The sequence below is a fragment of the Sinocyclocheilus rhinocerous genome, unplaced genomic scaffold (genome assembly GCF_001515625.1).
Source record: "Sinocyclocheilus rhinocerous isolate Xijiao unplaced genomic scaffold, SAMN03320098_v1.1 scaffold779, whole genome shotgun sequence".
NCBI lineage: Eukaryota > Metazoa > Chordata > Actinopteri > Cypriniformes > Cyprinidae > Sinocyclocheilus > Sinocyclocheilus rhinocerous.
The window spans coordinates 570,412-583,470 of NW_015652150.1; the positions used below are offsets into that span (position 1 = coordinate 570,412).

A 13,059-nucleotide genomic window follows, 5' to 3' on the forward strand; every position below is an offset into this window, starting at 1 on the left:
TTAAGAACATTAAAAATGTAGTACTTTCTTGTACTCAAGTAAATCTTTGAATTACTTTTACTTGAGTAAAAGTAAGAAAGTAATAGATTTCTAATGTAATTAAGTATTAAATTATATTTAATATGAAACGTAGTGCAGTAAAAAGTACAATATTATGCTTTGGAACGTTGTGAAGTAAATTTTTCTAAAGAAAAACACTCTGATAAAGTACAGACACCTGAAAAGTACTTTTACAGCAGAGTAAAAATACTTCACTACTGTCCGCCTCTGGAAGTCAATGAGTCTTTTTTGTTCATGAGTCATACACAATTCATTTAGCTCGAGAAGAGCTCACTTCCTTTGCCTTCGTTAAAATTCCTTCGTCAGGGTTGTTTTTGCAGCAGGGCTTCCAAGAACTCCGGACTCGACCCATTCATGGGAATTCCTGTCTCCAAAATCCTTTTTTTTTTCATTCCCAGAAGCTGTCTGAGGAACAGCCACTGTTAATTAGCATCACACAACAGCTGGGTGGGTTTGGGGGTCACATCCATGTTACAGCGATTTGATGGAGGGAAGCTAAATTAAATAATTACTTTATTCAGCACTGACAGTGACGTGCACATTGTGAAGTATCAGGCTAAAGGTTCTGCTCCTGGAAACTTTCACTGGATGGGATTCATTCAACAAAGCAAACAAATATAGAAGTGAGTAAAATAAACATTTTCTGCACTGAAAGATTTTTATACAACGCTTCAGTCTCATAGATCATAGCTCATTCTTTAAAAATGCCACAAAAATATACCATATTACTGACGTACTACTGATGTGTGTATACTTGTGTGTGTGTGTATATGTATATATACATACTGTATATATATATATATATATAGAGAGAGAGAGAGAGAGAGAGAGAGAGAGAGATGATAGATAGATAGATAGATAGATAGATAGATAGATATTATCTGACGTTTTTCCAAATTACTGATGAGATAATGTGCAATGAAAAAATTTTGTCAATTGCAAAAATTAATCTATAATCTATACCTTATGGTACTAAAGAAAGCTCTAGCACTTGTGCACTGCAGTTCTTGGCCTTTCTCTACAGCTGCTGTACAGCTGCTGTAGAACAAACACACACACACACAGATGATAAAGAGTCTTACATGCCGCGTGTCCTTGTGCCTCCCTCCACATTGAGTCATCAGCTCTGCACTCCATTAATCACACATCATCAAATGTTATCACATCATGTTAGTAAGTGTGTGTATGTGTGTTTGCGTCTGTGTGTGGTCTCCAAATTCCATCTATATGTTGAGGCCCCCATACAGCCTTTCACTTCCATGCTCTTTTAGACGTAAATAAATAAATAAATAAATAAATGATAAAAAGGCACAGATCCATGTCTCAATGTCACCCTCTCTGGGTGTTACAGAAACCTCAGCTAAGCTCGATGCTGACACTGAGATGGAGTGAGATAGCCAGTCTGTGGACAGAGTATTATATTCCCTCAAATGGTCACTGAATACGAGTGACATTGAAGCAGCCATTAATCAATTTTCATACCTAGTCCTTCATCAGTTCACTAAACGCTGGAGCCTGATTTGATCGATAACAGAGGAAGAGGGGAACAAAACAGATGCTGGCCGTGCAGATGATGATCAAGACATACTCTGTGCTGGGAATGATTTAAAAGCCATATCAAATTACCATGAAAGGTTAAAACTTTTTTTCCCTTCCTTATATTGAAGGGGATGAGAGATCATTTAGGCTAGACGGTATACAACCATTTTCTGTGTTGAAATTTGATGCACTAAAAATGTGTGTCATTTTTCTCAATGCTAAAATCCCAGCCTAAAATGCAAAGACAAATAAGCAATTACTTTTAATTGCTTATAGTGCAATATTTGCATGTTACAGTGAATGTATTTTATGTACATTTAATGCATTAAAATGTATTTAATTCAACATAAATATGAAATTAAATATTACATTTATATTAATTTTAAATGAAATATAAATTTTTTATTTTTATACATTAAATGTATATAAATGTGCATAATTAACAAATGTTGCTTGTAAAAAAAATTCTAATACATGGCTTTCAAACATCCATCATTTCAAAAAGATGATTTTTGCCCCAGTTGGTGTAGTTACAGCATTTACCAGCAGAGGCTTACAGGGTCATGCTAACCAGCCAAACCTTGACCCCGCTGGTTTGAACATCCCGACCAGCCTGACACCCGCTGGGGTGACCAGTGGCAGTGTTTTGAAAACAGTCATTATTTTTTGTGTATTTATAATTACATTTGATGATTTTAGATTTGAAACATGGCTACATTATCCAGCCTCATAGATGTGTGCATGTCCTGCGGCTGTGTGGTGTGATGCATGTAGTTTTGCGTGGGCGTGTGGCCGCTGTTCGGTGGAGCTGACGGGAGATCCACAAGGGTGCTGCTGTGTCAGAGCACACACTCAAGGACGTGGCTGTGGTCCATGCATAGGAAATGAGCTAGCTAAGATGATCTGTTAGCCCATGTGGAGTCCACGCATTGAACACATGTACAACTGATGCATAATATGAAGCGAACAGGATGTCATGTTAGAATATATCATGTACGCTGTTATTAGATTGCAGAATACAAATAATTAGCTGCGCCTCCACCTTCCTGTCCTTATCTAATATGTTGTCATAACTCAAGATAACCTGATTTATATGGCACCACACATACTTGTGTGTCTAGGAGATTTTGTAAACAATGCATAATTAGAGTCTTAAAGGTATAGTTCATCCAAAAATGTAATTCTGTCAGCTTATTTTTAAACGATATTAACCATCACGTAATTCCAAACTCGTTTTCTTTCTTACATTCTTTCTTGCTTGCTCGTTTTCCTTCTCTAAAATGGCAAAAATGCATCATAAAATTGGTCTGTATGATTTCTGCACTACATATTATGTGTTCTGTCAAGTATTCTTATGATAATTTTCTGTGACATACTGATTTAATTTTTCTCTGAAAGTCTGCTCAAGCGTTTTGTGTTATTTTGCTTTAGATCTTTAAATTAATCAGTTGATCCAGTTCACAGAACCCATCTGAATGATTCATTTGATGCTCTAACTCTCTGATTCAGTGAATTGGTTGCAACAGTTAAGAGTCTACTGGAGAATATTCACTGAGATCATGACTTAATTTTCAGTCTGTTTGTCATACAAAACTATCATATCCCTTTAAGGCTTGTAATGTAGTGCAGAAGTTGTATGGACCACTTTTATGATATGTTCTATGTATCGTCTTTGAAGTTTCACAGCTCCAGTCCTCATTTACCTTCATTATATTGAAAACCATGGCCAGGAAAATTCTTTTGCGTTCCACAGAAGAAAGAAAGCCATGCAGGTTTCACCTGACATGAGGGTGAGTAAATAATGACAGATTTTTTTTAGCGAACTCTTCCTTTACTGCTTGTATTTTTTCAACCTATGAACACAGTCTGATGTGGAATGGACAGTGTTCTCTCTGTTTTCAATTCCATGTTGTTTGTCCACCCACTCAATCTAATTATCTGTTGAGATATTTGTGTTTGCCGGACACAATGTGATCATTCATACAAATAATCAGGGTTGAGTCTCGGTGTAATGTCAGTGTGGCCTGTCTGCTTTAAACGCTTGATGGAAAAGTGTGGTGAGGAGTGAAGGGAATAGAATGACACAAAAAAAGAAAAATCCAATTATTTGTGCATAATAACAATCGTGTGGTATACACAGGCAATTGCCAGCACGTACTAACCCAGCCCTCGCTGTCTCTCCTACTGTCTAAGTGCCAATTGTGGTACAGGCGGTGGACATCCGCTTGAGCCAGGCATCTTTCCACTAGACCCATTAGAAGTTGCGCCGAGCATGATAGTGCTGTTTAGTCGAACACTGCACCATAAGAGCCGTATACTGCTCCAGTGCACCAGCTCGCAGTACACACACATACACACACATGCATGCGTGTGCTGATCGGGTTACCAAAGTAGATGGCATGCTGTTCCCTTGCAACATCATTAAAGAAAGGGTGGGGATTTTCCTAGAGCACTGCGTGTCTAGCACAATGCGGTCGTATCACTGTCCTCTTCTGGAATGCAGCAGTGTTACCTAAGAAAAGCCTGCGTCGAGAAGTCAGGGTGGAGAGAGGGAGGGATGCATAAACGATTCGGAGCGGTGACCGAGTGAAAGAAAGAGGGATAAAGGACCCAAAAAGGACATGAGGGGGACAGAGAGAGAGTACATCAGAGGCAGGCCCCTGTGAAGTACCTCTTGGTATTAATAATTGATTCTTTCAAAAGACTGTGCGATTACTTGGTGGTAAGGGGTGATCCTGGCACACACACACCTCTGGGAGTTTCTCTGCAGCTGGTTTCCAGTAACGCAGGCTCAACATGAGGTCGAGAGAGCAGCACACCACTCGAGAGAGAGAGAGAGAGAGAATGCATTTGAAATTGAAACCTACCTGGAATGACTCGAGCTGTGTCTGCAGTCTGCAAGGAATTCACTCCAAAGCACTGGAAAGTATACACCTTTGCATGTCAGACAGTTCTCATACTGTTGTACCTGAACCAGAGGCCACGACCCGCATGATTTGCTTTGATGACCACTGCAGCTGCATTTCATTTTATAAACCATAAATGGAATAATTTAGACAAACACGTATGACTGAATTAGATCTGAATTAGTTCATAGAACCACACAGCAAAAATGTTATTCTTAATAAACTATTTTCCGTTAAAATATCTAAAAAAAAAATACTTGAAATAAAATGAATATACTTGAGAGGCAACGCTGCATAAGATATTAAATCTTGCTTTCCAAGAATGTATCTTCAAAGTATGTATCTTTAGTGTATTTTGTCTCACTTCACTGAATTGTTTAAATTATAAACATGTGAAAAAAAAAAATCTGCCAATGCAGGAAGACAAATAGTGATATAAAAAAATTTTGTATCATAGAAGATCTAGGAAAACAAGTCTATCTTGTGCAGTCTTGCTTCTCAAGTGAATATATCGTATTTTTATATTGTTGCCGTAAATAAGAATTTTGCCCATATCCCAAGTCTTCAATGAGCAGTTCTTGAGGCAACAACCCACTGGAAGGGATGATTATTAATAAATAAGGAAATAAGTTCAAGTCTCTTCCTTCACATAAAGCTATCATATGGCTTCAGAAGACTTGGAAAGTAGAGCACCAGTCATATAGACTGCTGGTGCTTTTCGGGGTCTTTTTTTTGTAGGATTGTGGGGCCTAACTGATGTAATCACTATGAACTAATCACAGCATGAAGATTCTTCAAGTATTCTTCACATGTGAACAACAATAGCACAGGTTTGGAACAAAATGAGTTTTCATTTTTAGGTGATCTGTTTCTTTAAGACTGGAACATTTTATGCGATAATTATTCTCATTAAAATTTTGACTGATGCAAAAAGCTGCAGCCCCACAAAATCTGAAATCTGTTCTGTACAGTGCATGTGCTGTCCATGATCTGGCCTTCTCCACATATTGGATTACTTCCTAAGTAACAAACCCAAACACAAACCAGTGCTACAATGGAAACAGTGAGGTATTTACAACAGACACCAACCGTATATTCAAAAAGGAACACACTCTTGACAAAGACCAGAGCCAATTTGACCAGATAACATCTATGGAGACCAGAGGAAGCTTTTCCTTTTGTGCAAAAACCAGAGCTGCTGCCTGTGAAAACTCTCGGCTTTGAAGATTCTCTGTCCTATTACGCTAAAACCGACTCTGGAGACTAGATTTGCCTCAGGTAACACAGGTCCTTTCCTATAATCAACAGAAGCACCGCGTCCTCCATTAGAACCTTTAATAAAATTCTCTGGAAAAAAATTGTGCGGCGATCCTTTGGCAAAGTTGAGATAAAATTGAATTGCTTGAAAAGCTAAAAGGCAGCGGAAAAAAGGATTGGCAGTGTGTGCTACGAGATGACAGAATATCAAGCCGGTATGACAGAGAATAAAGTCAAACAGCGCATCAGTGCGGTTTGAAAAGTTTAAAAACGGACTGAAAGCTGTATGAAATCTGAAGTGTGACCAGAACAGACCTAACTGCTGTAATTTGTGTGCACATTGAGCGAACAGCAGTTTTGGTGGCTATAAAAGAACATGATCAATATTGAAGATACAGACATGGAAATACTCTGTGTATGTGTGTGTGTACTTATCTTTTCATCTCTACTCTAGCTCTCATGTGCCTTTGTGCTGTTAGCCATGATAAGACCAGAGCCAATTTGACCAGATAACATCTATGGAGACCAGAGGAAGCTTTTCCTTTTGTGCAAAAACCAGAGCTGCTGCCTGTGAGAACTCTCGGCTTTGAAGATTCTCTGTCCTATTACGCTAAAACCCGCTCTGGAGACTAGATTTGCCTCAGGTAACACAGGTCCTTTCCTATAATCAACAGAAGCACCGCGTCCTCCATTAGAACCTTTAATAAAATTCTCTGGAAAAAAATTGTGCGGCGATCCTTTGGCAAAGTTGAGATAAAATTGAATTGCTTGAAAAGCTAAAAGGCAGTGGAAAAAAGGATTGGCAGTGTGTGCTACGAGATGACAGAATATCAAGCCGGTATGACAGAGAATAAAGTCAAACAGCGCATCAGTGCGGTTTGAAAAGTTTAAAAACGGACTGAAAGCTGTATGAAATCTGAAGTGTGACCCAGAACAGACCTAACTGCTGTAATTTGTGTGCACATTGAGCGAACAGCAGTTTTGGTGGCTATAAAAGAACATGATCAATATTGAAGATACAGACATGGAAATACTCTGTGTATGTGTGTGTGTACTTATCTTTTCATCTCTACTCTAGCTCTCATGTGCCTTTGTGCTGTTAGCCATGATAATCTGCAGATCTGGATTTGCCCACCCTGCTGAATTATGCAAACCCAGCTCAGCTCAGGCATGAGGAGTTTAACTGGGCTGGCAGTGGGAGATAGTCAGCTTGTGGCCTTTCTTTTAAAGTAAAGAGGAGAGCTTATGCTATATCCCTCTGTTTTATTCTTTCTTTGATCAATCTATGTCTCTATCTACCTGTCTGTCTGCCTATATATCTATCTTCTCTGTCTTTCTGACTGTTTGTCTGTCAGTCTGTGCCGTGGTTTTCTGGACAAGTACCATGAATTTTGTACTGCATCATACTATTCTTTGAAGTACCATTTAAATGCAACGGTACATGTATGTGGTAATCATTTAGTACAATATATCAGAGTACCATGGTATTTCTTATTTTGTAAAGGTACTTCTGGACAACAGGATACTGTGTTTTAAAGCATTAGTTCACCTTTAAGTGAAATTTCTGTCATTTATTCAACATAAAATTTGTCACGAAGTCATACAGTAGCTTTGTGTAATGAACAGACCAAATTTTAGCCATTATTGAAGCCAGTAAGATGTTAACCATTGGAACCGGATCATTGAGTTAGTGAGCTGAACTTGAGAACCAGATCAGTCCGATTCACTCACAAATCATTCAGACCAGGTTTGTGAACTGGATCAACTGATTCAGATCCAGAAAGATCCAAATCAAACAAAAGATTCATGATCTTTTTAAAATCTGAATGACTTGATCCGTTTTACAAAACCAGTCTTTATGAATCTTTTTTTTTTTTTAATCTGAATCAATTTGTTCAGTTCACAAAAGCAGAAAGAATGATGGATCACAAGTTTTGAATCACTGCTTCTCTCGTGAATGGATTAAAGAGCTAAAACAGGTGTCAGAATTGACAATCACCTATATTTCAGTATGATCCTCACACAAAGCTGTCATATGGATTGTATGGACTACTTTTCTAAAACTTTTGATGCTTATTTATCAGTTTCGAGCTTGGCAGCTCATGTACTCATTCACTTTGACCTGGCCAGGATATTTAGAAATTCACCTTTTCAGTTCCAATACAAAAAGAAAGTCGTTCAGGTTTAGAATGACACACAAAGGTGAGTAAATTATGTCAGAATTCAAATTTCACTTCACTATCACTTTAAATTTGATATCATACATATGTCTCCATTATCAGACCTGTTCATTCCTGTTCTGTGTAATGTCAAGGTTGAGCTGCAGTCACTGGTCTTCTGTGAATTCCTCCAGCAGACCATCTGCAGTGCTCGATGGTTTGAGAGTGTCGTGCATCTGGGAGGAGAGGCCAGTAAGTGAGCAGGCCATTAAGCTCCGAGTTTGTGTGTGTGTGTGTGAGAGAGATATATGAGATGCTGCTCTTAGACAGTGATAGGCTCATTAGTAGGCCTAGGATGTACTGCATTCGAGTGTGAGTGTGTGTGTTTCTGTGTGTGTGTGTGTTTCCATGCACGTTTGCAGTCTAATTAGCATTGGAGAGTTAGAGTGACTGTGACCCAAGACTTTCTCCGACCTCTCATTCTGACCTGCCTGCCGGCGTCCGCAAGTTCAAACTGAACCCCACAAACACAAGGTCATTCAAAGAGACACACAAACACCCATACACCCAGACAAAGAGAGAAATACATCCCTTCATGAATGTTAATACACTCTCTAATTGGCTTGTACAGGCATCCCTGTTTTCCTTAAACAAATGTTAGTCATTAAGGCCTGAGTGAGATGATTAGTGTGAAGTTGGTGTGTGGTGCACAGATACACTCGTCCTCTTATGGAATGTGTCCGCACAGCCATTAGCACGCCATGCCTGACATGCCCCGTGTCCTCTCTCCTCTCACACCTATTTGTCAAACCGGCCCTCTGTTTCTTGCAGAAATAATGACACCCCAATCAGAGACTGCGACTATTGTGTGTCTAACCTTATTTTTGAAGTGCAAGATGGCTTTTTGACAGAAAAGGAAGCTGATGGAAGTCAGGCAGACTGTAGCGGAATATAGATGCGGGCGTTGGAAAGTTTAAAAGACATTTTAAAGTTTAACATCCTCCCCCAAAAGGCCCTTCTGCTTTCTGGCTACCGCAGAGCGAGATGAAAGCACTTGTGCTTCTACAAAAGACTTATTTTTTTTGTGCCTAGCACCACTTTAGCCAGCTAAATGCATCTCATCCTGGCAACCAGCATTGGGAAATACAATCTCGGTGCAGAGGGAAAAGTCTGGGCCAGCATTTCAAACAAAGGCACTCTAGCACAAAAAGATGAGAAGGGTAAAACCCTGGGACACTGGGTAGTGTAGGCCCTTTGGGGCCCATTGTTTTCGAGAGAGAATTATTAAGAGATACACATGCGCAGATAAAGCGGTTCACACGCACGCTCTAGTTGAGGGTGAGACCTGGCTGCAGCCGAGCAGCGCACACAAAGGAGCTTAATCATTCATAAAACTGGAGAGGCTAATAAAATATGCAGCACATGAATGCAGCGAACAGCAAAGTGCTCTGGCGCTGCCTAAACCTTTAAAAACACACATCGAATCAGCCACACATAACTATTGTGTGTGTGTGTGTGTGTGTGTGTGTGTGTGTGGGCCGATTAGTTTTCTAGGGCTGAAAGGATGAGGTCACATTGTTTGTAGCATCTCTAGGGCGGATCCTGACAGGACTGCATCCTCAACTTCCTGTCTTCTGCACTTCTTTATGCATTTGTCGTGTTCGATCTTTGGCCTTCTCTTTGTGCCTTTTTGCTACTTTACTAATAGGGACAGTGAGAGGGGATACAGGAAATGACAAGGAGAAAAGGGAGGGCACCACAGGAAGTAACAATCACAAATGAGATTTCTAATAACATCTCCATTGTTTTCCTGGCAATGTGATTAAATAGACATCAAATGGAGACTTCCGTCTCAGATGTTTCTCTTGAGAAAATTCTACAATCTTGCAGCTTTCTCCTCTGGAGTTTTAGAAGATATCGCAAATATATTTCAAACTGGACTCAAGGATCCATAATTCTGCAATCAAAAGTCAGAGATTAGTTTAGGGTCTTTACATTCTCCTGAAAGAAATTAATACTTTTATCACATTAAATTAAAGTGACAGTAAAGATATTTATACTGTTACAAAATATTTAGATTTAAAACTAATTTCTGAACACTCTATTCATCAAAGAATCCTAAAGAAATGTATCACGGTTTCCACAAAATTATTAACTATCACAACTGTTGTCAACATTGATAAAAAATAAATGTTTCTTGATTAACAAATCAGCATATTATAATGATTTCTGAAAGATCATGTGACACTGAAGACTGGAGTAATGGCTGCTGAAAGCTTTGCCATCACAGGAATAAATTACAGTGGGTATAGAAAAGACTCATATAAAATATACAGTGGGTACGGAAAGTATTCAGACCCCCTTAAATTTTTCACTCTTTGTTATATTGCAGCCATTTGCTAAAATCATTTAAGTTAATTTTTTTTCCTCATTAATGTACACACAGCACCCCATATTGACAGAAAAACACAGAATTGTTGACATTTTTGCAGATTTATTAAAAAAAAAAAACTGAAATATCACATGGTCCTACTCATTTCAGGCTACAAAGCAACGGTGTCCTTAACTACAATGTACTTACATCAAAAAATAAGTATACTGTGCTTATTGTGTTCATCTTGCATTGCAAAACACTTTTGCTGCTTTTGAGTTGGTATACAGCTAAGGTTAGGGGCAGATTTTGTGGTATGGTTAGGTTTAAGGGTGGGCTAAGGGGTAAGGGAAGAATATTACAGCTGTAATTACATGCAGGTGTTTTTTAAAATATAAGTACAATGTAAAAACATGTACACATAAAGTGCATTGTATGAAATGATTAATTTAAATGTTAGTAGTTAAATACACTTAATATAAAGTGGGACCAAAATAATAATAATAATAATAATAATTATTATTATTATAAAATAAAATCTTACCAAACCCAAAACATCACGAAGTTGATACTTCTATGACAAATATCTGAGAAATTACCTAAATCATAAAAAAGCAATAATATTTTCCTTTAGGACAGTATCAGGAAATAATATAAGACTCGAACTTCAGTTGCCCAGAGCTTGTGCATTAACCCCTAAGCCACAGCTCTGACCTTTCTGCCCTTCTGTCTCTCATTGTGTTTCTCACAGCAGTTTGAGGGAGCGTTCAAAGTTGCAATCAAGGGTGCTGTTGTGTGACAGATAGTTCAGCTAATAAGTCCAGGTTTGTTTTCTCCACCACCTAGCACCTCTAGCATCCACGCACACTCAAGTGAACTGAACCATCAAAAGCAGAGGCTCCTGCCTTCAAGCTTACCATGGCTAACAAGCACAGCTGTTCACTGAACCCACCACAGACCAGCTGAGGATATATTAGTCACGTACAAACAAATGGATAAATAAGCGCATAGGGTAATCATCACCATTTCTACAATAGACTTCACCTCAGGTGGACATTTGGATTTTTGAATTTAAAAGGCTTGTGAATTAAATTGCATTCAACATTGAATTGAGATTGTGTTTCAAATTCCAGTTCAGATTTGAATTTAATTGAGATCTTTTGAACTGAGGTAGCAAATAGGATGCAGAATTGCAATTTGATATTAAACAGCTACACATCTATAGGAATGTGTACTTTATTTTATTAGTAGAAAAATAGTAATTTTTGAAGTGTATACATTTCTAAAAATCATTGAAACAACACTGCTTAAAATGCTGCACAATATATTAAGACTTGTTTACAAATAATGTATTTTTAATACAAGTGCATTTTGTCTCATTGAATTGTCAGATTTTTTGCACTTAAGTATTTAAATATTTAATGTTTAAATATTTATTTAAATTGATCCAGTTTCAAGGATTTTAAAATATGTTTTACTTGAAAATAATTGTGTGAAATAATTATTAAAAAGTGAAATAATTATTAAAAATCCATTAAGTGCAGTCTATTAATTAATGAAAAAAAAGATAAAAAGTGGAAAATAAAACAAAAATAAGATTTTTGCATTGTATATGCTTCTTTATATTTATTACATTAAGCACTTCATTTCCCAAAATTCAAATAATTGTTTGTTTCTCTGAATTGAAATTGAGTAAATTCCGATTGCTGTAATTCTATTTCAACTTCCTGTGGGGTATGGCCAATTTAATTCAAATTCACCCTCTTAATTTGAAAGGGCGCAGTTTCTTAAATTCAGAATTTTGCACAACCCTGCATACATTAAAGCTGCACTCTAAAAAATGCTGGGTTGTTTTAACCCAACTTTGGGTCAAATATGGATTAACCCAACCGTTGGGTTCATTTTTAAATAAAAATTTTTAACCCAAAAGTTTGGTTAGTCCATATTTGACCCAAAGTTGGGCTGAAACAACCCAGCATTTTTTAGAGTGTGTGATTCACCTTGGCATTCAATAGTAAGCATATGACCTCAGTGGTCACATTTAGCATGATGGGAAGTCTGGAAAAAGGGTACGTCACACGTTTGAGTGTCATTACTAGCTCTGTATTTAGCCTTGAGCCTGGGGATATGTTTGGACAAGTCTTTGAGTGTCTGCTGCACAAATTATCCTGATAAAAGCACATGGGGCGAGCAAATTAACTCAACCGAAACCCAACAAAAGCACTGTTTACATAAGCTAATCCCAGGCAGTGTGCTAGCTGCCATGCCAACCCCGAGCAGCCTCCGCAGGCTGGGGAAATCTTTATTGAATCATCACCCGCTCCCTGGGCACTTTCGAGACCCCAAAGTGTTTTTATCCAACTGGGGAAGTGAAGGGAGGAACGGGTCCTTTCAGATGGCATCTTTACGGTCTTCAGTGGTTTGAAATCGAGGCCAAAACAAATGGCCTTTCCCAGAGTAGGCTTTAATTTACCTTTTTGGGGCCTGATTTTCAGCCTGACCGTGGAGAATTGGATACAGTTATGGTGGGTTAGAATCGCTGTAGCTGTATCTTATTATAGGATGCTCTTTTGACACTCAAAAGGTGTGTGTGTAGTCCTCGCATGCACTTTTCATGACACAGAAAAGGTTGGAGTGGGAGATGAGGGAGTGGGGCTGGGGTCCGTGGAATGAGTAGCACATTCTCAAGGATTTATGACACATTACGACGCCTACTCTGTCCTTGGTTGCTTTCGGGGGGAAATGCTTTCCAATGAGTCTCTAGAAG

General features: G+C 38.4%; 1 protein-coding gene across 4 annotated transcripts in view; it reads right to left on the bottom strand.

Moving 5' to 3' along the window:
• The window catches only part of LOC107713827 (RNA-binding motif, single-stranded-interacting protein 3-like), a 134,645-nt gene that overhangs the window by 112,495 nt on the left and 9,091 nt on the right, over positions 1 to 13,059 (bottom strand). The window contains exon 1 of one of the 4 annotated variants that reach the window (XM_016519458.1): positions 3,762 to 3,920. The exons of 2 other annotated variants lie outside the window; for them this stretch is intronic. In XM_016519458.1, the coding sequence (XP_016374944.1) occupies positions 3,762 to 3,854 (93 nt within the window). In that variant the 5' untranslated portion in view covers positions 3,855 to 3,920. Of the gene's footprint in view, positions 1 to 3,761; positions 3,921 to 13,059 lie in introns of those variants that run through there. One more of the 4 variants, XM_016519455.1, reaches the window with a different exon arrangement.